At 42.1% G+C, this 26,726-nt stretch overlaps 1 protein-coding gene across 4 annotated transcripts in view; it reads right to left on the bottom strand.

Annotated features, from left to right (window-relative positions):
- SLC6A15 (solute carrier family 6 member 15) overlaps window positions 1-26,726 on the bottom strand; it is a 54,380-nt gene that overhangs the window by 21,672 nt on the left and 5,982 nt on the right. For 2 of the 4 annotated variants that reach the window (XM_061637791.1, XM_061637794.1), the window contains exons 2-4: window positions 13,850-14,334; window positions 7,890-8,047; window positions 4,775-4,901 (exon numbers count right to left, since the gene is read on the bottom strand). In XM_061637791.1, the coding sequence (XP_061493775.1) occupies window positions 4,775-4,901; window positions 7,890-8,047; window positions 13,850-14,138 (574 nt within the window). In that variant the 5' untranslated portion in view covers window positions 14,139-14,334. Of the gene's footprint in view, window positions 1-4,774; window positions 4,902-7,889; window positions 8,048-13,849; window positions 14,335-15,652; window positions 15,705-23,917; window positions 24,009-26,726 lie in introns of those variants that run through there. The other 2 variants (XM_061637792.1, XM_061637793.1) reach the window with 2 other exon arrangements.

Raw genomic sequence — 26,726 nt, 5'->3', positions numbered from 1 at the left:
TACATTTATTGATGCTATTCAGAACACAATTTCCCATTATTAATATTAAAACAATTAAATTAATATTAAAACAATTTTAAGAATGCATAAAACATAAACAACACAGTCACAAGTATAATAATAGGAGTAAAATTATTTAAATTCTTCCTATATCATTTGAGTCCTGTCAATATAATTTGTTGCTCTGGCCTGCCAGATACATGACACATGAACAGGGGACTGTCCACAATATTTTTTTTCCAATCAAAGTTGTCATGTTTGCCCAATGTTCATAAATGAGTGATGATATTTCCTTGGTTTATGTTCCAAATGGCAGCTAAAGATGGTTCCCATGCATGGGCATTCAAAAAGCCTCTTTGGGGGCCACGTGAAAAGAGACCATATGAATGTCCAGAAAGTGCCATGTTTTAATACAAACTCTAAAATGAGTAAGTCTCTCCTGGTGTTTTATCATACAATAATTCTTTGTTTTTGCTTTTGTGGCATGCCAAATTCTAGCAGCATTTTTTCATTTAAAAAAACAAAATGTTTTATTGCAATAACTTACCATAAGTATCTCTGCCAAGCCACACAAACGGAAATGTTTCATTTCCATTACTACAATTTCAAAACCCAGATAAAGGGAAATTAGATCAAGGAGCAAGTGATTACACAAGGAAACCAGGGAAAGTGTCTATATATCTAAATAAAGAATGACCAGAGCAATCCAACGTGCGGGTGGCCAGCAGGACTGAAGCCGGCGGAGGTGAAGCTGATGGAAGGGGCCGGCATATCCAGCTGCCGCTCAGAGGCCTCTTGGCAGGGAGGATGTTTCCTTCCACCATCCCTTTTCCTGGTGTACCACTGCTGTGATGGAGGGCCACAGGAGGGAGCTGAACAGGACCTGGATATCACTAAGTCTCCCCCCCAGCCCCTCCTCCGACATGCCCCCAGAATGCCATTGTTGCAGGCCTTCTGCTGGCTTCCCTTATGCTGGGCTGGGCTTCCCTGGCAGACCTCCGGCTAAACCGAGATGAGGGACTGATGCTGATGTAGCCTGGCATAGCCCAGCTGAGCCAGAACCCAACTGGCTCAGCTGGTGGTAGGCCAGATCCAACTTGCCTTAGCCCATCATAAACAGCAGTTGGATCGCACCCTAAACCACCAACTTGGATAATTTTACCTTTCAATTTCTTTCAATTTAAACATTTTTATGATAGACATCAAGTGTCTACTAAGGAGTCTTACTAAGGAGGGACATGGTTGATGCCACCCTAATCTCGGTGATCACGGGTAGAGGGAAGTATAGGCATGAGGATGTGGTGAATTACCATAGAAGATGAGGACAAGGCTACGCCTTGTTCCTTGCTGCCCCTCCTCTCATGGATGGGTTCTTCATTGCTCATCTGCTGTGCCCACTGGCCTGTGTGTGTTCTTGTTTAATGCCAGACCAGTACACAATAAGACCACACTCATCCATGATTTGATCGTGGATGAAGGTACCAATGTGGTGTGCATTACTGAGACCTGGGTAGGTGAGCTGGGAGGAGTTGATCTGACCCAGCTTTGCCCACCTGGATACTCAGTGCAGCACCAGCACAGGCTGCAGGAATGAGGAGGAGGAGCTGCTGTGGTCTACAGAACTTCCATCTCTGTCACCAGGAAACCACTCTGTCTTGGACCTGGCAGTAAGGGCCTGTACCTGGTGTCAGGCCAAGGAGACAGTAAACTAGGGTTGCTGCTGATGTACCATCCACCCTGCTGCCCGGCAGCTTCTCTGATTGAGCTGGCAGAGGCCATCTCGGCTATTGTATTGGAGGACCCCAGAACGATAGTCCTGGGTGATTTCAATGTCTACGCTGAGGCTGCCTCGAGTGTTCCGACTCGGGACTTCATGGCCTCCATGATGACCATGGGGCTGTCTCAAGTTGTCACCGGCGCAACGCATAGGGCAGGGGATACCCTCGACTTGTTTTTTGCTCCAGATGGAGGAAGGGGTGGTCTGGATATACGGGGGGGTGGATGTCATACCACTTTCTAGTGAAGTTTAGACTTAAGGTTCCAATACTTTCCTGCAGAGATGGTGGACAGATAAAGATGCCCATGGAGACTAATGGAATTCATTGGATTCCTGGATGCCCTGGGGGAGTTCCTAGTAGATAGAGCAGGTAACCCTGTTGAAGCCCTTGTCACACTGTGGAACACTGAGGTGCATCGGGCTCTTGACACGTTTCCCCTGAGCAATCTCTCCAGCATTGTGGAGCCCGGTTTGCACCTTGGTACACCAGTGAGTTAAGGGCAATGAAACAGGCTAGATGACAGCTACAGTGCAAGTGGTGAAAGACATGCTGTGAGGCTGATCAGGCATGAGTAAAACATCATAAACGTGCCTACTGTATGGCGGGAGGGTGGCGAAGAAGGCCCACTTCTCTGCCTCCATCACATCCTCAAATAGCCGTCCAGTGGAGCTTTTCCATATTGTCAGGGGTATGTTGACATCAGCTCCAGGAAATGGAGTTTTAGACCCTTCGGAGGCCCACTGTGAATCATTTGCAAGGCACTATGAGGGTAAAGTTGCTCACCTCCGTAGCAGTCTTGATGCCCCATCCACATCTACTGTAGTCCCCAATGAGGTGTCTAGAGCCACATCTGCTGCAATTTATTGGGAACAGTTTCAGTTGATGTGGCCTGATGACGTAGACAAGGTGCTTACGATCATGCGGCCAGCAACCTGTCCTCTCAACCCTTGCCCTTCTTGGCTTATTAAAGCTTGCCAAGGGGGTTTGACAAAGTGGATCCAGGGTGTGGTCAACTCATCATTGCAAGAGGGAGTGGTTTCAGCCACCCTGAAAGAGGCGGTGATCTGACAACTCCTGAAAAAGCCCACCCTGGACCCATTGGTCTGTGACAATTACCGACCGGTCGCAAATACCCTCTTCTTAGGGAAGGTGATAGAGAGGGTTGTGGTGCAGCAGTTGCAGGTACTCTTGGATGAAACAGATTATCTTAACCCATCCCAGTCTGGGTTCAGACCCGGTTATTGGATTGAATTGACCTTGGTCTCCCTGATGGATGACCTTTATCGGGAGAAGGACAGGGGAAGTGCGACCCTGTTACTCTTACTTGACCTCTCAGCAGCTTTTGATACCATTGACCATGGTATCCTGGGCCAACTTGGTGAGATGGGTATTGGAGGCACTGTTTTAGAGTGGTTCTGATCCTATCTCCAAGGTCATTTTCAGAGAATAGCATTGGGTGATTATCATTCAGCCCCTTGGCAGTTGTGCTGTGGGATGCCGCAGGTTACCATCTTGTCCCCTATGCTGTTTAACATCTATATGGAGCCCTTGGGAGCAGTCATCAGGAGATTTGGGGCAAGGTGTCAGCAGTATGCTGACAATACCCAGCTCTATTTCTCTGTAACATCTGAATCAGGAGAGGCCATGCAAGCCCTGGACCGCTGCCTGGACTCGGTGGTGGGCTGGATGAGGGCCAATAAACTGAGACTGAATCCTAGCAAGACAGAGGTGCTGTGGGTTGGTGGTTCCCAAGTTCAGACAATTGGTCAGTTGCCTTCTTTGGATGGGGCTGTACTCCCTCTGAAAGAGCAGGTCCGTAGTCTGGGGGTGCTCCTGGATCCATCTTTGTCACTAAAGGCCCAGATGACCTCAGTGGCCAGGAGTGCCTTTTACCAGCTTTGGCTGGTAAGACAGCTGCAGCCGTCTCTGGACCAGGATAGCTTGACCACTGTTGTCCACACATTGATAACCTCTAGGCTCAATTACTGTAATGCGCTCTATGTTGGGCTGCCCTTGAGGATGGTCCGGAAGCTGCAGCTGGTGCAAAATGTGGCGACGAGACTACTCACTGGGGCAGGGTATTGCCAACATGTCACTCCGCTGCTGAAAGAATTACACTGGCTGCCCATTTGCTACTGGGCCAAGTTCAACTTTCTAGTCTTGGTGTACAAAACCCTATACAGTTTGGGACCAGGATACCTGAAAGACTGTCTTATCCCTTATATACCCAGTCAATCACTGCGCTCGGCAGGTGAGGGCCTCCTGCAGATACCATCTTATCAGGAGGTCCGTTCTGCACAACATAGGAAACGGACCTTTAGTGTGGCGGCATCTACCCTGTAGAATTCCCTCCCCTTAAATATTAGACAGGCACCATCTCTGTTATCTTTTCAGTGCCTATTGAAGACCTACCTCTTTCAACAAGCCTTTTAAGTTAAGACCTTATTGCAGTCTGCATCTGTGTTGGAATTGCTTTTTAATATGTTTTTAAATCTTTTTTAAAAAAACAATATGTTTTTAAATGTCTTGAAAGCTTTTTAAAAAATGTGTTTAAAGATATTTTGTTTCAATGTATTTTAAAGTCTGTTTTTATGTTGTTTTTAAGTGTTTTTAGTGCTTTTGTTTGCCACCCTGGTCTCCTGCTGGGAGGAAGGGACGGATATAAATCAAATAAATAAATAAATAAATGTTACTGCTAAGCATCATATAGGAGAAGTAGTCTTTTTGGATTAGAAACTTGATTTAACAATACTAAAAGTTTCAGTTCTATATGATTATACTAAAAGTAACTGCTAAAGTACTCAAATACTCTCAATCCAAACCCCCAGGAAGCCATCAGAAAATTCAGTGGCATTTGGACCGATTTATTTGCACTCAGTGATTTCTACTTTTGATTGTTATTATTTACGTACTCTTTAAGACATCTAAAACTTTAATAAAAATATTTTTTCACACACACAAAAGAAAAAATAAGTGTTAATATACTCAAAACTTACAGGTATGAGAAGAATTTTTCACCAAAGGACATTGGTCCCATGGTAATGGGTGCTGGAAGGACTGAGAAAAGTAAAACAAACTCCATCCAATGATGACATTGTAGTAGAGAGCCACAAAAAAGCACACCTGCGGAAAAAGTAAAACATTTTAGTCAATTTTCCTACAATGGCATAGAGTTGCAAAAAAACATTCTTAAAAGCCTGCCTAATGGCTAAACCCTATGATCTGATGTAGGAAGGCACATGTTGAAGTCTTGATGCATCATTTAGACACAATCACCTGCCTTCATCTATCCCCCTGGTGTGTAACTGCCTGAAGCAAGCCACTTCACCATGTTAATGGCAGGGCCAGCCCTGGATCCTATTCTTACCATCTGTAGCAGGGGTGGGGAACCTCAGGCTCGAGGGCTAAATGCAGTCCTCCGGGCCTCTCTATCTGGCCCTTAGAACGGTCCCCAGGCCACACCCCTTGCTGGTTCTGCTTCATATCCTGAGTGGGGTTTTACCTAGCTAGAATGTGTCCCTGGACTTTGATAATGCCTCTTGCTTGCCTGGATAGAGAGGGGTTTGTGCGTGTGAAGACTAGTCTATGGTACAAAGGCAAAATTACAGTAATTATTCTGCCCACATTTGCCTCTAGCCCTGCCCACCACTGGCTTGTTACCTAGAAGAGAATGCAGCTGTCAGGCTGAAAGGGGTTCCCCAGCCCTAGTCTATTGAACTGGCCCAGAAGCCCATAGGTCCTGCACATAAGAGCTTCAAATCTAAAGCAAAGGCAAACTGATAGCCCTGAATAGGTGCAGGAGCTGACAGCTTCCACAGCAGCCTCACTAACCTTGTTGCCCTAGTGCAAAGGTAGCTAACCTGGTGCCCCCCAGAGGTTATTGGACTCCAACCAGTAACATGGAGTGGAACATTTTCCAGTGCTTTACATTTCAGTGGAATACTTTCCATTACATAACTTCATTAGTAACAATGAATGGAAGCCAATTGCAAATACAATATTAGGCAAGTATGGCAGTTTCAACGTTGTTTGCTTTCTTTACTAAATTAAAGTAAAATAAACATTCTAAATTAGATCACTTTCTAGGGCAGGAGTGGGGAACCTTTGGCCCTCCAGATGTTGTTGAACTACAACTTCCATCAGCCCTAACAAGTATGGCCAATGTCCAGGGCTGATGGAAGTTGCAGTTCAGCAAAATCTAGAAGGCCAAAAGTTCTCCATACCTGTTCTAGTGTATCAGAAAAAAATCTTGATGTAAACTGAAATTTTCCAATCCCAATTACCCTAATTTGCATAGAAACACTTTCCCATTCAAATTTGTCCACCCTACATCACTGACTCCAACTCCCATCAGACCCAGCCAGAATGACCAATGGTCAGGGATGATGGAAGCTATAGTCCAACAACATTGGGATGATACTATGTTGGGTTCCCCTGCCCTAATGCAACACAGCTGAACAGCTGGAAGACTTGCTCAAGAAAGAAGAGAGTGAAGGAAGGACTAGCAAGGTATTTTTAAAATAATAGTTGTACGTCCAAATGGGCACCCCGTGTACACAAATGGACAAATTGAAGCAATGAACCAAAAACACAAATTCTGATTGGGAGCCACTGAAACATTGACCAGAGGTATGACATTTCAGTGAAACTGAACAGAGTCAGTAGAACAAGGGAGCACATTACACACTAATTCTTAGGGTTCTTACAAAGCACCAGTCTTTCAGAAAATCTTAACAAAATCTCTCTCCCCGTGTTTGGTTCTCTGCATCTTTTTTTCATAAGACTTCTGCTACAGCAAGGTGTGGATCATAAGTAGCAATTCGTATGTCGTTCAGTGAAACAAACGGGCTTGCATTCAGATTGTTCTACCAAGGACATACAGGGAGTAAACTTTAATTTGATTGTAATGGACAGGCTAGTAAGAATTTTGCTAGGCTAGTAACCTGTTTAAATGTATTTGCAAGGCTGTATTCTTTTTTTTTAGTTTGAACCACTTTTGTCTCAATATCAGGACTTCTACATGGTAGAGAGGCTTTCACATGCAAGCCATCTGAATGAAGAAAACAATTCCTTTAAAAATGCCCTGAGGACTAGATATATGCTCACTGATGAGTCATTATGTGGTATTATAAGGACCGTTTCTCCAGCTCCAGAACTGCAACATCAGCACACAATGCATACTTTTCTTCAGTAAGTCTGTACAGGGATATTTAGTGACAGAGATGGGAGGTAGTGGTGTCTGCCCAACCTAAGTTTGAGCCGCAGCAACTAAAAAGGTTTTAGATCCCTATAACAATTGCATAATCTGGTAAGAGACTTAAAAAGGACAACATTTACATTTTCTAAACATTTTATTTCTATTTGGTCCTTGCACTATTTTAAAAGATCTATTCTTTAGTGACTGAGGCTGCAATCTAATACATCTCTGAGGAGTAAACTCTATTGGGTTCAATGGGACTTACTCCCAAGTAGGTGTGTATTGGATTGCAGCCTTAACCCCTAGTCCAGCCTTCCCCAACCTTGTGCCTCCAGATATTTTGGACTACATCACCCAAGCAGCACAGCCAATGTCCAGAAATGATGAGAGCTGTTGTCAAAAACATCTGAAGGACACAAGTTGGGCAAGACTGCTCTAATCTAAACAACTGGCATACATGCTATTTGGTTTCATAGTTACATGGACATTGACACAGATTCCTCCCCCCCCCCCCATTTGAGTTAGCACATAAATCTTAGGTACTCTGCAAACCACAAAACTGATCCTACAGCAAATTAGCTTCTTTAAAAAAAACTGGAGTCTTATGTTATGCCTCATGTTATGTTATACCCCACCCGAGTAATATCATGGGTCAGGTGTCTCTAGGAGCAAAGGATGTAACGTTGTTTTATTTATATTGTTGAAAAGGTTTTTGTGTTTGCTGTGATATTTGTTATGTTACTGATTTATTACTGCTGTTTTATTAGTTTTGTTGTGAAATTGTTTTTGTAATTGTTGTTTACTTTGTTGTAAGCCACTTTGAGCACAATTTTTTTAAAAAGGCTGTAAAAAGGATGATGATGATGATGATGATGCCTTAAGGCTTGGGAAGCAGACATCACGGAATTACTTACTATACAGCTTGCAAATCCAATTCCACCAAGCTTGGGGCTGATATAATTCCATACGCCAATGCTTCCACGCCGAATTCTCTGACCCACTGAAAGCTCCAAGAAAAAAAGTGGTATCCCTATGACCAGCAGCAAAATTAAATATGGCACAAGATAGGCACCTGTCAAACCAAGAAGAAGTCAAGTAATCTTTAGAATATTGAACAATCTTTGAGAAAGGAGAGCTGAGTCATTTGCAGGAGTATCTATATGGTGGGGCTTGAGCATCATTGCCAAACAGAGCTGCAAAGGCTGCACAAACTAATGGGTAAACAGCAAGCCTTCTCAATAGCAAGTAGGGTTTCCAGGTTCATGGCCTGAGATTGATCCTGTAACTTTAGGGGAAGAGAAAGTCAGCCAAGTGCAGGTGTTCTTGCAACACTGTAATGGGAAAAACCACCCGGTGGAATTCTCCCTTCCCCCTGCCCAACTTTTAAAGATACAGAAGACCTCTTGATTGCCAGGCCTGGCCTCCAAGAGGTCTTCTGTATCTTTAAAAGTTGTGCAGGGGGAAGGGAGAATTCCACCAGGTGGTTTTTCCCATTACAATGTTGCAAGAACACCTGCACTTGGCTGACTTTCTCCTAAAGATACAGGATCGGTCTCAGGCCATGAACCTGGAAACCCTACTTGCAAGGAAAGTGGAAGGGTGTGCCTCTTTAGAACAAACTCTTTGTATGGTATCTATTTAACTATTGGTTCTTTTTTGCTGTTCGCTTATTTTTCACCCCCCCCAAAAAAAACTAGCCGTTTACCACTAATAATGCAAAACAATTACTGCTAGTATTGTGGGGAGATAAGCTTAGCTATGGACAGCCTGCACTGCATAATAGAGAGACAATGATACTGGCCAGCTTACAGGGCTGTTGTAAAAACTGCTGAGATAATGTGGGGGAAATCACTTTGGTAGCAAAGGCTGCTGCCTTATATAACAAGCTGCAATGCATCCTCAGTGGAAGATAGATACTAGCAGTCTGGAGCCCTTCCCTGCCACCATGGGGTAAAATATGTTGAATTGTACCAGAGTAAATGTGAGCTTTTGCTTTAGATTTCTAATGGGCACCAGGCTGCCATCATAATCAGGGCTGTGGAGTTGGAGTCGTGGAGTCGGAGTCGGGAGCAATTTTGGGTGGAGTCGGAGTCGGTAGAAATGTACCAACTCCGATTCCGACTCCTTCATAAATGGCAAACGTATATTAACTAGTAATAACAAATTTACTGTAGTAAAATGGTAGCACAAGGCATTTCATCACCACCACGTGAATCCAGAGCTTGGAAAAGTTACTTTTTTGAACTACAACTTCCACGAGCCCAATCCCTGGGGCTGATGGGAGTTTTACTACAGTAAATTTGTTTTTACTAGTTAATATACATTTGCCATTTATGAAGGAGTCGGACAGTAGAAAAATAGAGGAGTCGGAGTCGAAGGTCTGGCATACCGACTCCACAGCCCTGATCATAATCTTCCAATAATTAATCATTGCCATTTGTTATGTCAAGCAGCAGCCTGGTGGCCTTTCCTGGATCAGCTTGTGAGTAGAATAATCAAATGAAGCACATACTGTGCTGTTCCATTATCAGTGACCTGCAACATGTAGAAAAAGCACCAGAGGTGTTTGTTGGGTAAGTAGGGCCAAACTCAAGAGAGCCTGCCCCTCTTTCTGTGGCTAAAAATGGGCTGCTTCAGACACGGGATGAGAATGATCAGAATGTTATACGATCCGCTCTCTAATGAACATTTATTATTATTATTATTATTATTATTATTATTATTATTATTATTATTATTATTATTATTATCTTTATTTATACCCCGCCATTTTTCCAAAACTGGAACTCATGGCGGCTTCCAGATAAAAAATACAAATAATTAAAAACATACAAAGTCTACATTAAAATAAGATTAAACTATTTCCAATATTAAAACCATACACACATATAGCTAAAAAACTTCAAACTAGTTTAAAAATGATATAGTAGACATTAGCAATGCAGCACCCTTCACGCCCTATCCTTAGCCTTCAATTCCAAAGGCTTGTTGGAATAGGAAGGTCTTTGCTTGTCGGCAGAAGGACTGCAAGGAGGGGGTCATTCTTACCTCCCTAGGAAGGGAATTCCAAAGCCTAGGGGCAGCCACCGAAAAGGCCCTCTCACGCGTCCCCACTAGTTGTACTTGAGAAGATGTGGGTATTGAGAGAAGGGCCTCTCCTGAGGATCTCAGGGCCCGGGCAGGCTCATACAGGGAGATATGGTCTGATAAATAGCCTGGACCTAAGCCATATAGGGCTTTATAGGTCAACACCAGCACTTTGAATTGCGTCCGGAAACAGACTGGCAACCAGTGGAGCTTTTTTAACAGGGGGGTAGTACGGTCCCTGTAACCAGCCCCAGTTAGCATTCTGGCTGCAGCACATTGTACCAACTGAAGTTTCCGAACAGTCTTCAGAGGCAGCCCCACGTAGAGTGCGTTACAGTAATCTAAACAGGATGTAACTAAGGCATGTGTCACCATGGCCAGATCAGACAGCTCAAGGAACGGGCGCAGTTGGAGCACTAATCTTAATTGTGCAAAAGCACTCCTGGCCACTGCAGAAACCTGGGACTCCAAATTTAACGCTGAGTCCAGGAGCACACCCAAACTGCGAACCTGTGTCTTCAGGGGGAGTGTAACCCCATCCAGCACAGGCTGTATCCCTATTCCCTGATTCGCCTTACGACTGACCAGGAGCACCTCTGTCTTGTCTGGATTAAGCTTCAATTTGTTCACCCTCATCCAGTCCACCACTGACACCAGATACTGGTTTAAAACCGAGACAGCTTCCTTGGAATTAGGTGGAAAGGAGACATAGAGTTGGGTGTCATCAGCATACTGATGGCACCGAACCCCAAACCCCCGGACAACCTCTCCCAGCGGTTTCATGTAGATGTTAAATAGCATAGGGGATAAAACTGAGCCCTGAGGGACCCCACAGGTCAATGGCCAAGGGGTCAAACAGGAATCCCCCAGCACCACTTTCTGGGTTCGTCCCTCCAGGAAGGAATGGAGCCACTGCAAAACAGTGCCCCTAAGTCCCATCCCAGCAAGGCGGCCCAGAAGAATACCATGGTCGATGGTATCAAAAGCCGCTGAGAGGTCCAGCAGAACCAACAGGGATACACTCCCCCTGTCCAGTTCTCTGCGTAGGTCGTCCACCAAGGCGACCAAAGCCATCTCCATCCCATAACCAGGCCTGAAACCAGATTGAAATGGATCCAGATAATCTGTTTCATCCAAGAAACCCTGGAGCTGGGAGGCCACCACACGCTCTATTACCTTACCCAAAAATGGAATATTGGACACTGGCCGGTAATTATCAATTATGGAGGGGTCCAGGGAGGGCTTTTTTAACAAATGCCTTACAACTGCCTCCTTTAGGCAACCTGGAACTCTGCCTTGGTGTAAGGAGGCATTAACCACTGCCCTCACCCACTCAGCCAGTCCCTCTCTGGCACTTTTTATAAGCCAGGAAGGGCAAGGGTCTAGCAGACATGTGGTGGCTCTCACCTCTCCAAGGATCTTGTGCACATCCTCGGGCTGTACAAATTGAAAAGAATCCATCATTATTGGACAGACAGGAGCCAAAGTTACATCCCCTGAGACTGTATCAATTATAGTGTCTAAGTCGGAACAAATCTGAGCGACTTTATCTGCAAAGTGCTGTGCAAACTCTTGACAGCGGGCTGTTAAGTGATCTATATTATATATTGGGTTGTATGTAACATTAGTCCTACTCAGAGCAGACCCATTACAATTAATGGACCTAAGTTCATATTCCCGCCATACATTTATTCCACTTTAAACAGCCATGGCTTCCACCAAAGAATCCTGGGAAATGTAGTTTGTGAAGAGTGCTAAGAGTTGTTAAGAGATCTCTATTCCCCTCACAGAGCTACAATCACCAGAGTGATTTAACAAGTCAGTCCCTCTTCCCAGAGAACTCTGAGAATACAACCTAATACTTTCCATGGATTGGGTATGTCGTGAACATATTCCAGTATTTAAAACATGTAAATATACTTTTTTTCCTATGCACTTGCATGATTTGCTCCTGATATACAGGTGTGATTTTTCATATAGTTATACTACACGCCAAGCAAAACGATCTGTAAATGCCCCTTTTGGAGAAATGGCAAGACAAGTCAGTAATTATAAGAAATCCAATAACTGCAAAGAGCACTAGGAAGCTATTGAAGGCCTGTTTTGCAGCTACAGACAGAATAATTGCCAGTAATGTACAGTACAAGAGGATGTTCACATTTAAATTCTATTGGCAAAGAAAAAAATGCCAAATAAATTATAAGGCTTTGGAAATGCACTTTGGAAAAAATAAATTATTGAAATAATTTTAGCAACAAGTCTTAACATTTTGTACTCCCCCCTCCCCCTCCAACTCTGGGAACTGATTCAGGGCTGGAAACAATCCCAATCTCTTCCTTCTTTGCCACATACTTGTGGACAAAGTGCAGATTTAGCACCAGGTGTAACACATCCATAGAAGTATCACTAAAATTAAGGCTGCATTCCTACAGAGACTTGAAAGCAATGCAACTTGAACAAATATACGTATGATCAGTGTTGAATTATCCCAGGCATTTTAAGCGTTTATGTTATAATTTAAATTTTTTATTTTTTTATTTTTTTATTTTGTTGCTGCTTGTGTTTATTGTTTGTTGTCTGATTTTATTGTTGATATTTTGTATTTTAATCTTTTTGTACACCGCCCAGAGAGCCACTCGCTATGGGCGGTCTATAAATGAAACAAATAAAAATAATAAATAAAAATAAATAAAAAGTAACTTGCTTTCTGTCTTTTACTTGTGCTGTTACCGCTTCTGTCTCAAATCCCACATGACAATGGGGGCATTTTTTAACCTATTCATGTTCCAAATGATAGATTTGTGAGCTTCAGTATGAAATCACTTAATTCAAGCAACTTGTTGGTTCTGGTCAGCTTCTGGTCAGTCATTTGGCTTTAACCAATGAACTGATTAATTTACTAAATTTAAAGAAGACACATGTTAACAATGCCTCAATATCCTTTTTGGGGGAGATTTAAGGAAAATACAGTTTACCATAACACTGCCAATCTGTGGAGGTCTAGGAAAAACTAACAAATGAGTTGGTATTTTTAGGAATGGGTTAAAAGAGAACAGGAAAGATTTTTCATTGAAAGATATTCATCCCAGGTCTAGAGGTCAAATGAGACATGAGGTTATGCACACATTTTATTTTAAAAAATAGATAGTAGCAACCGGATGTGTGGGAGGCTAATAATTACTGGGATCACACAGGCAAGAAGAGGGTTAACCCTTTCATACCCTGTTGCAGTCCTGATGAAAATCACTCTTCCAGTGAGCAGGAAAACTCCCCCCTCTGGGCTGCTGTGATCCTGATAATTATCCCCCATGGTTGCTATTTGCATTTTTTTTAAAAAAAATTGCAAATGTGTATTTAGGGTACTATCCAAGTCCCACCAGAAAGCCCACTGAGGAGCCACAAGAAGTGACATAAGTGGCTCTCCGGCAGAAATGTGCATATGCCAGTGGGATGACATGCTGCCAGAAGTTGATATGCTATGTTCAAAGCGCGTTCAGTCTTCCCGACACACCCAAAGAAACACCCCAACCTTTTACCTGGGGATGGCCTATTTAATTTCCTCAAATTCTAGCCAATGGGAGGGAATAAACCACCCCCACTCTACCACCCTGTCCATAACAAAACTGCATGGCAATAGCTGTGGTGGTTGCTTCTCTTTGCTAATGGTTTGGTTCTGGGAGACAACACTCACTACCTTAACAGCAGAAATGGGATATAAGAACAACAGGGACCAGTAGCAGCAATCTTGACATAAGCAAAGTCAGCGAGTTAATATAGAGACTGTTACCTCCACCATTTTTTTGACACAGATAAGGAAACCTCCACACGTTGCCCAAGCCTACAGAAAATCCCACTTGTGCCAGAATATACTGGAGTTTGCTGTTCCAGGCTGGTCGCTCATCTTCTACGTCAGAGCCCTCTTCCACATCTACATCTTTGTCGTCCGAATCGTTAACTGACAGCTCGCTTTTCTTGAAAGCATCTTCAACAGAGTCTTCATTTGATAGGAGATCCTTAACTGACTCGATGACATCATCATCTATTTCTCGTTTGACCACCTTGCTGTTCTTAGGCATTTGCAATAAGGAAATGGTAATGCCAGATCACGTTCACTTCAGACGGGCTATCCACTCTCAGTTAGTATCTGTTTTTTTGCCAAGTCAAAAAGATTCGAAAGTTTACTTGAACTAGTTGAGTGAAGAAAATGCCAACAAGGTCCCTTTGTGCAACGTAATCAAGATGTTTGTAACTGTTTGCTGTTAACATAAACACCTGTTTTAAAAAAAAAAACACGAGTGATTAGTGACACTAGAAAAGGGTTACTTCCATGATTATCTATAGCTAATTTATCTTATTCTATGGCAAAAATTTATAGTTCTTTTCAGTGATTTTATTTTCCCAAATATAAGTCAGTTTCTAATGCTTCATAATTTATGCATCTTTCAGCTGTATTATAAATCTTTCAGTGTTTTACTGTTTGCTCAGAATAAAGCATTCTTCTGCTGATAAATGTGAGACAAATGAACCAACTTTATGGCGGGATGCCACAACTTTTTATAGATGTGTCCTAGGAGACTTCAGGCATTTGCCTGAACATGCAAGAGTTAAAAAGGTGTAGAGAGGTAAGGTGTGCACACCAGACCTGCTCCCAGTGTCTCCATATGTGCGGCTCCTCCCAGACTCATGCAAAGGCCTGAAGGGGGCTTCTGCATTATTTGACTGAACATGCTTAATAGCTTTCACATTACCAGGGAGCCTTCCTGATCAGGATTCTGGATTGCATTTCAGTTTCTAAGCATATGCAGTCAAATGTGGAGGTCTAAGAACTCTTGCATGTGGGGACACTGGGGTATGTCAGGAAAATGCCTGAAAAGGGCTTGTGTATTTTCTTAATAGACATAAAATGTTAGCAAGAACATCTTAATGGATCATCCTTAGCTATGGAAATGTTAAATCTAAAATGTATTGCTTTCAAAATCTAAAAAGCCAGTAATCCCCATATGACTATTTGTCACTTGAAATGTAAGCCACACAAGTAAGACCATTTCTATGTATGTCTCTCTTGATGTCCGTACCATGTGTGAAGATTGTTAATGTGGGAATGAATGTGGGAAACAGTGATTTTTAATCATGGGCCAATTTGTAGTTTTACATTTCTTGTCACAGAATGGGGAATGCATAAAGTATTTTAGTGCTATTTGTATACCTGCCCCATTTTTCAGACATGAAGTGCAGGCCTGTAGCTGAGGGGGGATGGAGGCGCTGGCCCTTCCAGAGCTGTGCTTCACACACCCCTAGGATTTTGAGGAAGGGGAATTGTCTTCTTTTTAACTTGTGACATGACAGACAATGACAACCTCCATTTAAAGAATGATAGCTTTTTTATGAACAGGAGCAATTAAAAAATAGAACCTTCTGAAAGATTCAGTGATCAAGGCAAGGTGAGTGCACAACAAAAGCCTCATTTTTGGTTCGCGGCGCACTGTAAAACATATAAAAATTTTCTGGAGCACTTCGTGTACAAAATTTAAAAAATAATATGTTTTAAACTATGAATAAAAATAACAAACTATAGAAAACTATTACTTACCATATACAAATGGGTTTCCTCTCATTTTTAAAATATACTTTCATAATATTTGAGGCACACCTAGCCACCTCTTAGGGCGCACCAGTGTGCCTGGGTGCACCGTTTGAGAATCACTGTTATAAGGAGTAGAGCAGGACTGGGTGCTTATTGCTAAAGGGTGAAATAAAGAGATAACTTAAAGTGATCTGAAAAAATGGCTACCATTTACTCTTTTAAAGCACTCACTATATTTACATCATAGTGGGTATTTTTTCCTTCTTTTTCTTGATTACTTGATGGCAAATGATGAAAACAGCCCTAGAGGAATAGAAATATTGCTGTGTACACTACAGTTAGCTAGGTGGCTGCCTGGACATCTAGGCTGTAACTCAGGCCTAATTTCTGATTTTCCCAATATGTGCAGCTCAGCGTGAGGCCTTTTCAGGGTTTCTGGACAGAAAAATCAACCCAGCAACCAGTAAAAAAAATCCAGTTGCTTTCCACAATTAGTTTCCAATTGCTTAGTTCGCCCTTTATATAGCAGTCAGTTAAAATGTTTTCCCTTGACTGACCAACAGGAAGGGAAATCTAAAGACCAGGAACAAAAAAAGGAGGTACACTCAAGAAGGAATTAACAAACACAACCTATTGTATTTATTTTCTCTCTGCCCTTCTCTAAACTTGTAGTATGGACAAGTTTGTTTTTCAGGTGGAATCTAAAACTGAGATGCCTAATGCCATACTCAGGAGCTCACTGTCTTTACCAAGACACTTTGGAATTCCCTGCCCTTAAATATTAGACAGGTCACCATCTCTATTATCTTTTCAGTGCCTACTGAAGACTTTCTTCTTTTTCAAAAAGGCTTTTAAGTAGAAACATTATCTGAGGCTGAAATTGATTTTAAGCTGTTTTTTAAAGAAATGTTTTTTAAATGTTTTGTTTTAGCATATTTTTAAGGATGTTTTGTTTTAATATGTTTTAAAGGTTTTTGTTTTTAAGATGTTTAAAGTGTTTTTAGTGTTTTTGTTTGCTACCCTGGGCTCCTTCTGGGAGTAAGGGAGGATATAAATTTAATAAATAAATAAATAAAATAAAGTAGTTCAGTCATGAAGAATTAGAACACAGGGTCAGACCACAGGTGAACGGGGACTGTAGCTATAGGCAAAGTGAAGCTTCTGAGTCTGGTATTCCTGGGGATCTCTCAAAAAAGGGTGAGACAATTGAACAGATTAAACTTCATTCATGTAAGTTAACACACTCTTTGGATGGAGCAGGAATGAGGAGGAAGGACACTGCCTTTCCCTCATAGCCTCTCTACCACTGTGTGTGTGTGGGGGGTTGGCCGGTGCTGTGCACCTCCCCCCCCCATGCCCCACCTGGAAATGTGGCTGGCCACCGGGCTGATGAGGCAGCATCTTTAACATATTTTTGGCAAAAGTATTGCTAACTAGGTCTTGTCATGTAAGAAGCTATATCTTTATTGAAAGTATATCCCCTTGACCATAGAAGCATTCAAAGTCGAAGGCAGCACTGATTGGTTATCAACTTTTATCAGGTGATATATGCCTTAAAATCTTAATATAGTTCACTTTTCAAAAACTGTCCTTTGCAAAAGCCAAATCAGCAAAATTTATAAGTAGCCTGAGTGGATTCAGGGGTCTGCATTCGGCAAGCAGCAGTATTCTCATGTAACTGCTTCACTACGTTTGATACAGATAGCAATATAGGCCAAATAAACCACATCATGGCTGAACCCACTTTGGGTAGCCTTGTAATAGTGCAGCGAATGTGGGTCCACTTGCAAAGTGGCAGAGGAAGAAAATTACCTAAATCCACTCAGCTCATGATCTGACTACATCTATCTGATCATGTGACTTGGCCCTGAGATTACTAATAAATCAATCTGCCTCATTTAATCCCTAATGCAACTCTGTCTTGCATAAGAGCATCAAACAAGGTAATAGATACGGGTAGTCAAATTTCCCACAACAGTCCGGCTTTGCAGTTTTACTAAACAGGAGTCATGGCCCTTCAAGATACAGCCCTGAAACTATGGCAGTTCCTTCACATTATGTGGTCTATAGGAATGGTTTGCCCTTATGTTTTACAAGTGTTTTGAACTATTAGATTCATACACTCTTGGCCTCAGAAATTTTAGTTCTTTGGATTTCTGAAGATCTGAATAGTTTTCAGGCTTCTTCATCAACCCTAATATAATGACAAGAATAAATAAAATAGGCTGACCCAAGGCCATTCCATTTGGTTTCTTGCTTCCAGGCCGTTATAATAACTGAAAAGTCCTGCGGGGCTTAGAAGTGGTTAGCAACAACATTTCCATCAGTACCAGTCCCTGTAAAATGAAAACTCTGATTCTGTTATTTGACTGTTTCACATACAAAACTTCTATAATACATAAAGGAGTTTTATCTGAATTGTATCAGCCAAGGGAGAACTTATAAACTTGTCAGAGTAATATAAAAAGAAAATACAACAAGTACCATTTCCATCACACATTTTCATAACATAGGAGATTATCAAAGATAAAGCTGGAAAACCAAAACTCATTTCAGAAACACTGGCAAAAGCTGTATCCCAGTGCATTTAGATCAACATGGGCTCTAGATACTATGGATGAATCTACTACAAGTTGGAAATAAAGCCTAATAGGGAAAAAGCATAAACCATGAAACTATTTACCAACCATATTCTATACAGTGGCTTTGCCAAAGTTGAATGTACATATCATAGAATCATAGAATCATAAAATAGTAGAGTTGGAAGGGTCCTATAAGGCCATCAAGTCCAACCCCCTGCGCAAGGCAGGAATCCAAATCAAAGCATTCCCGACAGATGGCTGTCCAGCTGCCTTTTGAATGCCTCCAGTGTCGGAGAGCCCACTACCTCTCTAGGTAATTGATTCCATTGTTGTATCTTAAAACAGTCTGTTCTGGGATAAGAGGTAAAGGGATAGTGTGTATGTGGTGAAATCTAAGGATAGCACAAATAATTTGCAATTTAGTATATGGCAAATAAATAGAATAGCTTATTGAAACAAGAATTAATTTTATTTATTTATACAGGGGGCAACCTTTTTTCTCAAAGGCAAGTAGAAGGCATGCTAATCTCAGTTGCCCACACTTGGAGCAGAGTTTAATTGCTCTCTGCTGCCAATACAGAATTAGCATGCCTCAATCTAGGCACAGTGTAATAGTGTATTCTGTCAATTTGCCCACCTTTCAAAAAATAAGGTGCAAACAAATCACTGTCTTCCCCAGTGACTCAGCATTCTGATAACAAACATCCTCACATAGAACCCTACATGATACAAATTAAATAACAGCACAAATGTAAAATAATCTCAGATACAAATATTTGCACATAGAGAAAACACTGTTTTAAAATAAATTAATTCATGCCAATCTTCTTGGAAATAATCAGTCTAGAGAAGGGACTGTAGCTCAGTGGTAAAAGCACATACAGAAGGTCCCAGATTCAATTTCTGGAAAGAATCATGTCTAAAAGCCTGGAGAGCTGTTGCCAGTCAGTGTAGACCAGTGGTACCCAACCTGTTTTTCCCCAGGGATCACTTTAAAATTGCTATTGTCTTGGTGGACCGTTTAATGAATTTTCGACCTATTGTAGCAATTGTAATGCGCTGTGCTAGATGCTGAATGATTTTGAATTGTATTTCTATTGCTTCTTTTCTTTCTTATATTGTACTTCATTGTATTACAATCAGGGCTGTGGAGTCAGAGTCGTGGAGTCGGAGTCAGAGTTGGGAGCAATTTTGGGTGGAGTCGGAGTCGGTAGAAATGTACCGACTCCGGCTTCAAAATAAATTTTCATTGACAATTTTTTTAAAATATAAATTCAAAATGTCAAAGAAGCTTCCCATGAAGTCAGCTGTATTTGAGCATTTCACCATAACTCAAGATGGAAAACATTTTGTGTGTCAGTGTATGACACAGGACCCAGATGAAGACAATGCTGTGATGCCAAGATCAGCGCATATTCAGGCAGCGATAAAAATGCTCCTACAAGAGCTTCCAATTTAAAAAGACATTTAGAGCGCTTTCCAGGGCTGTGGAGTCGGAAGCAATTTTGGGTGGAGTCGGAGTTGGACAGTAGAAAAATAGAGGAGTCGGAGTCGAAGGTTTGGCGTACCAACTCCACAGCCCTGATTATAATTTGCATTCCATAGAATTCAAACTGTGATACCATAAAATGCGATATAAGAATTAAAAGAAGCAATATACACATTTAATGTGGACAAGCTGTGGACCACCTTAATGAAGCTCGCAGACCACCGGTGATCAAGTCCTGATGTAGACAGCACTGAGCTAGACTGACCAATGGTTTGACTCAGGATAAGGCAGCTTCCTATGCTCCTAGGTAAACTTACTATCTGCTAGTAGTATGTGTTTTTACAGCTCTGCTATATACGTTGATAATAATTCATTCAACAATATGCCATGGATAAGCAGCCATTTGCACTTTTGTACAAAAGAATCAGCTTTACCTATAAGGCTAGGTCGTATGTTAGAGCAGTGCATTCTGAGACAGAAAATAAAACCATATGCTTTGGTGAGAGCTGAGCCCCTCAGACTCAGTTCAGACAAGAATGCATACAAGTTACATCCTCCCTCCTTCCACTTTTTGGTTCGTACCGCTAACTGCAATTTTACTCCAAACCAGGTGAATAGAAACATAGTTTGAAACAGCTTTGTGACTGTGGTTTGCAGACAATATGTTCTGATCGATCATCATAATTTGCCTACTTCTGAGACCATGACAAACTATGGTCACTGCAGACCAGGAAGTGGAGGCGCACACGAGGGAAAGGAAGCCCATTATACCACAGCACATACCTCAGGACCAAACCATAGTTTGTCCATGATATCAGAACTGGGACCCTCAATGTCAGAGGTGTATGCAAGTTTCTTTCTTTATCACTGCAGTATCTCCAACTGCAGCTCTTTACTTTTCACCACAGAAGTGAATAGCAGCTATTAAGCTGTGGAAAAAAGTAAAAAACTCAAGGATATCATCAGAGTAGAGGCTAAACCTCGTCTCTGCCCCACCATCAGCCAACAAGAATCAAGCCTGCTCCCACCTGCATATCCCTACCCCAGGTTCTCTGGTAGTTCTGATATTTTAATGCAACCACAGGACATCCTTGGATTGCTTTTCCTGCTTCAAGAAAACAGGTTACTTACAATGGTTAAATTTAAGCAAGCTTAAGCCCTAAATAAGCAGGGTTTCAGGCTGCCTAATCTGTGGTGGATTGTGGGTATTATTTATCAATGTACTCTATCTTTTGAAGCTTGTGCAATCCATACTCATTCTTCTTCTTGATCAGCTCTGTACCACAATAAACTTCTCATTCAATCCTTTCATAAGGCCATTTAAGCCCCCCTACTCAACCATTTTCCAGAACAATTCCAAACTCCTTGGGTAGCCCTACATTCATTAACTAAGCATAAGATTTCAAAGCAATATCACAGCTGCCTTTCATATACAGGTATGCTGATCCTGTGAGCTTGTTATGCTGCTAGGTTCTATTCCAGAGCTAACAGCAGTGTAATGTAACTCTGCTTTATGTGTTACTCATACACAGAGACAACATGGATTCAAAAGGGCTGTGGGGCCACAGATTTAGTTCCATCTCTAAGGTCATGCAGATCTTGGTCCCTTGTGTTGAGAGATAACTTCTGAAGTACAGAGCCCTTTCTACATATTTGGGCTCCTTGCATGATTTGTTGTTTGTATTTGTGTTGTCCCTCTGCTCAAGTAATATGTGAAGGGGGCTATACCCACACTCGTATGCAATCCCAGCAGGAGAAGCAACAGTATAATAGCTGCAGAAAGACAAGTTAATGTAGCAACAGTGTCAGACATCCCCACTACATCCCTGGCAACTTTACTATCCTTTAGTTACTGATTATGACATTGAGCACTGATAACACCCTTGCATTAACTGTACACGGAAGACATTCATCAATGTCAGATGATGGTGAGATGACCCCATGATTTCATCCAGCCCAGTAAACACACACCTCCCTCACAATAACAGCATAGTACCTCCAGCTATATATATACCACCACAGAGAATTTGGATGCTTTCTAGGTGAAACGGTTGTGTACTGCTGTGAAAATGCTTCTACAGACAAACTGCTGCAATAGTACATGCAAGAAGTTTGTACTGCTGTCTCCTAATGAAATCCGCAATCTCTAGAGCAGAGATGGGAAACCTGTGACCCTTCCAATGTTGTTGGCTTCCAGCTCCCATCAGCCATTGCTGGTGGTCAATCGTGATGGGCACTGTGATTCAGCACCATCTGGGGGGCCACAGGTGTGCCATCCCTGACACAGAGGAAACATCCCTGACACAGAGGAGAAGCTGCTCATGCACATGGAACAACTGGTGCTAAGGCAGGCAGCACTGGAAGCTGTCCACTGGCCAAGGGAAATGTGTCTTTGAGCCCTGTGCTTAGGTAGATGCCTTGCATATGTCGCAGGTATACCACACTGGGGGGGTCCTAATAGTAATTTTAGATAGAAAGGGGGAACTAGAACTCAGGCAACTCCTCCAAACAACAACACCCTAAACACACAGCCACAAGTGAAACTCATTACTGACCTTGTCATCACCCAAGGACGTAACCCATGCCATGCCCTCCTTCCCCAGACTATACAGCTAAATAGGGAGTCTTAGTTCAGTAGAAAAGCATAAGCTGCACATACATAAGGTCCTGGGTTTAGACCCTGGCTACAGTCTCCCATTGAAAAAGAGTGGAGAAAGGCATGCATGTGCACCTTGGCAGCCCAATAACCCATCAGAGTTACTGGCTCATGGTCCAATAATCTCACTCATCCAACAACACAACTCCTCTGCAATCCTCATTTGGTGAATTTCCAGTATCTGTAGTTACTGGATACCAAGACACCACACACCAGTTCATGTGGACCAACTGCTGAGTTGACCATTTAAATAGCAGCAACTAGGGAGCGGGAAGGATTCATGGGTCCACTGGGGTGCTGGATTCTTCCCCTGCACCTTTATAGTGCTCCCATGGCAAAGCTATGTGCAGAATGCACTCTCAGCTGTAGAGGAAAGCCCACAACCTGCCTTCCCTCTGTGTGTGTTCCATCACTAAGACAGCTGGGGTGCAAACACTCCCCATCTACTAAACATCAGAAGAGCAGTGAAAGTCACAGCTTTTTACTGAAAAGCATCAGTTTGGAGAAAATTCTGACAGCATCATGGAGTAATGGGCTTGCTAATCCTTTTTGTTTCAGGAGGGCCCTGTGCTATTGAAAACTGTATTGCAGACAGAATGCCAACAGGTACAGCTGCTCCCATCACTGCCTCTCCACGCTGGGCACAGCTGCACCTGTTATGGCACTGTATATCATGCATTTCAGAAAGACAAAGGGACCCTGCTAGAATGAAAAGGTGGAAGCTCCAGAGAGGAACAGTTGGCTTTCCACTGGTCATTGCTGCTGCTGTGGGCTTTGTTTGTGGTGATAGTAAACATTGTTTTTTTCTGTGCATATTGAATGATTGACTAGTTGCCTGTGGAGAGACAAGAGAAATATGGGAGTGGTGATTAGTAATTGGTAGCGGCTCCAGCACACAGATCCAGTTGCTGGCTGCTTTGGTCTTCTTAAGTAAATGTGAGAAAAGATGGTATCACTTGGACGCTTTTCCATTCAATAAGTCTCAATCCACCTTCCCATCTTCCATTGGTAGGTCCCCTGATATCTATGTTTGGAGAATCACCTCTTGGAGAGGACAATCTTGTCATTGCAACAATATTGGAAAGCACCCGTCAACAGAACTCTCCCATTCCATTGCGCTGGAACTCTGTCTACAGTTTTTATGATGCTCCATGTGCCCTGGCTAATATTATGCAAAGAAAAAAATGGTATTTGGCCAACAGTACCCACAGGTAGAGAGGAGTGCCTGGTGCTCACCAACCAAGGAGGCTGTGCTCCCTCTGACTTTAGCTATGCATGATAGGAGCTCACCTGTACTGTTTGTGGTCACTGAGATCTTTTTCAAACTTCATATATCTACCATACTTCCTCTGTGTAGGGATGCTGTTACCATTTGTTGAGTAATAAAGGGTTGTTTGACCAATGAGGTTTCCCTATATTGTAGGGGTGAAATGAAAGACACCCTGTGTCCACAGGTGCTTGAGTTCTCTTTACACTGCTCATAGTGTGTCAGGGGGCAGGGAATGGCGGAAGTGCAGGAGTCCTGGGCAGGTAAGATGGCTTACCTGTATGGTGTGCCTTGTCCTTGCAGTTCCAGCTGCAGCAGTCAGATTTTCTGGTGGGTGTGTTTGTTTCTGGAATCTTTAGCAAAGGTACCTGTAATGACAAGTGTTATCCAGCTGCCCTTTGTTTCATTTTGATCTCCCTGGCTGTTAAGTGTTTGTTTTTGAGCACAGCACTCTTTGGCGAAAGTGCCTTCTCACTAAGTCCTCATTTATGAACTCATTGTTCTTTAGACATGGGAGCAAAATCATGTAGGCCTGTGCCATGCATCTTGATATAAGAGATCTGTGTTCCCTGGCTGGGTCTCATATCATCCTAATGATGTGCAGGAACTGGCTGCAATGTTAATCTGAATCCTATATTCTATTTTGATTGTGCAGGTGGAGAGGGACAATGGGGGCAGTCATCTGGGGCTCTCCAATAACTCCACAAAGAGTGATATTTTAAGCCATCTGTCATGGGCCCCAAGCAGAACCACTGGCAAGAGTGGGAGGATGCAGAGTGGGGTACAGATCTTGGGGAGGCGGTTGTCTGTACGGAAAGAGGCACAGGGAAAAAGTCTTAAGAATTGTCTGGGCTTGCTAATGGAGTTACTGAGAAAAGTCCAGAACACCTCCTCCTTTCTTCTGAACCATCTAGTGATGAATATGCTCGGGCTCCCAACCCAGATTTAGCTGTGGAACAGTTAAAACTCAATGAACTGCTGAGAGAGCAAAGTGAAAGCAGTCAGTCTGAGCAGGAGTACATGTTTTCACCAAGGTCACGGTGATTCGATAAGTGACGGCTTCAAAAGATGCTTTCAGCTCCTAGAAAGAGCCTTCACTTTATAGCAGAAGCAAGACAGACCTAGAATTAACCACAGATGTACGTCCCTGCCCCTCTCTGATATAAAAGTCTGGTAATTCCTGTTTAGCACTGTTGAAGCAACTCCTTGCCATTGCCTCCACGCCTTGTTCCTAAGATAAGCCTACTGTTTGGTATTATGTATGTTCCAGTATTCTGATTCATGCCTACAGTGTAATGCTGCATTCCTGTATCAATTTCCTGAATACAGCTTCATGCAGAAACATCCAGGCATCTAGTCCTGCTTCTTTGGTTAGGAGCCAGGATACCATCACTGGGGTCAGAATTAATCCCTTGCAGAAACACAGGTTTCCACCCAGTTCCCCACCCCACATACTCTTTGTACCAGTGTAGTCCTGGCAGCATAAGGGCTGTATAGGTAGTGGCCTCCCGCCAGGGTAATATTTCCAAGGATTTAGGAACAATCTTTCCCATTCAGTGGATATTTGTTGCTGATAGGATCCCTCTGTTAGGGCGCAATACTTATGCACTTATGTCAGCTCCAAACATTCCATTTGTCTTAAAGATTCTGAATTATATTTGTAGGCTGTAAATTGCAGACAAACTCTAGAGTAGCTCTGGAGTGTGACTGCTCTAGAATATTCTTTTTCTGAGGCACAGACTATCATAGATCTTTATTGTATTAAAATTCCACTCATAATACTATCTAAAATCTGCTATAGAAACCTGATACAGTTGGATCATACTGTCTCCAAGGCTACACTCCAAAACAAATTGTCCCCCAACCTGCTACAAACAGATGAAGTCTCAAGCTGCATGTGATTTGAACTTTCACTACAGAAAGATGCCAAATGATCCAGACAAGTGTATTTCTTATATAACCTCAGTCCAAAATGCATTTACTTTGAAGCAAAAATAATTTCTTTATATAAATGCAATTTATGTAAAACAGTGATCATAAGGACGCTTAAACTGGAACCATCAACTCATTCAGTGTGAGTTTTGTGAAAAACTTAAGTCCTAAATTTATTTGAATATTATTTAGCAAGTTTGAATTGTGTGCCTGCCTGTTTAAATTACCCTCCTTGTGTGAATGTATCAAATTGTTTTCAGGTCCCACTTATTTTACTCATTAGTAAATATCAACGTTATGAATCAATGCATTTTTTTAAAAAATGGAAAATTTTCTATGCAAAAATACAGTTCTGGAAATGTTTCTATCCACATCCCTCAACTCATCATGGCATTAATCTTCATGGAAAGTATCTGAACACACTATGGTTTCATGAGTTACCAGACTATTTTAACAGTTAGTATCAGAACTAGATATTAAGAAATACTGATGGATGTAAATTGATTCAGAATCAAGATTTTAATTATTTTGTTTCCCACTTCTCTGGCATGATAATTCAGAAGGACTTCTTTTTCCCCAATTACTTCCAGTTTGTCATGATATATGAAAATCGTAATAAAATGTAATAGCATGTTTTAGGTAATCCTCTTAATGAGGTAATAGCATGTTCTCAGGATAACACAGATGTGTTTCTGTTGACAGCCATCTTAATAGTCTCACATGTAGTCAATATCCTAGTAGCTTTCATAAACGTTAATACCCAAGTTTCAAAAAAACGTTCAGCATCAGAGGTTCTACTTTAAAAGGGATTAAAATGGAAAATGCAGTAGGTAAAGCACTCCACATAAATAACCAGAAATAGTTTAGTCACATGAAAGACCTCCAGGGAACTACATAACTGCCAATGCAATTGACTAAAAAAATTGCTCCTATTAATATAAAAGTCTTGGGATAATTACCGACAGGAAGCAAACAAAATAACAAAACTTTTAATCAGAGAACCAAAACTTTCATAGTGTATGTGTACACTCACTCACTCTCACACACAGACACTAATTATGTGTTTAAAATGAGGCTGTTCATTTCTGCTCTCCACATGTTGATGTTTCCCTATATAAAAGAATTGTACAACTGGAAGCTTATGGGAGGGATCT

Source organism: Rhineura floridana, chromosome 8 (assembly GCF_030035675.1).
Source record: "Rhineura floridana isolate rRhiFlo1 chromosome 8, rRhiFlo1.hap2, whole genome shotgun sequence".
NCBI lineage: Eukaryota > Metazoa > Chordata > Lepidosauria > Squamata > Rhineuridae > Rhineura > Rhineura floridana.
The sequence above is the reverse complement of the archived record's forward strand: the minus strand, read 5'-3'. Positions and strand labels throughout refer to the sequence as shown.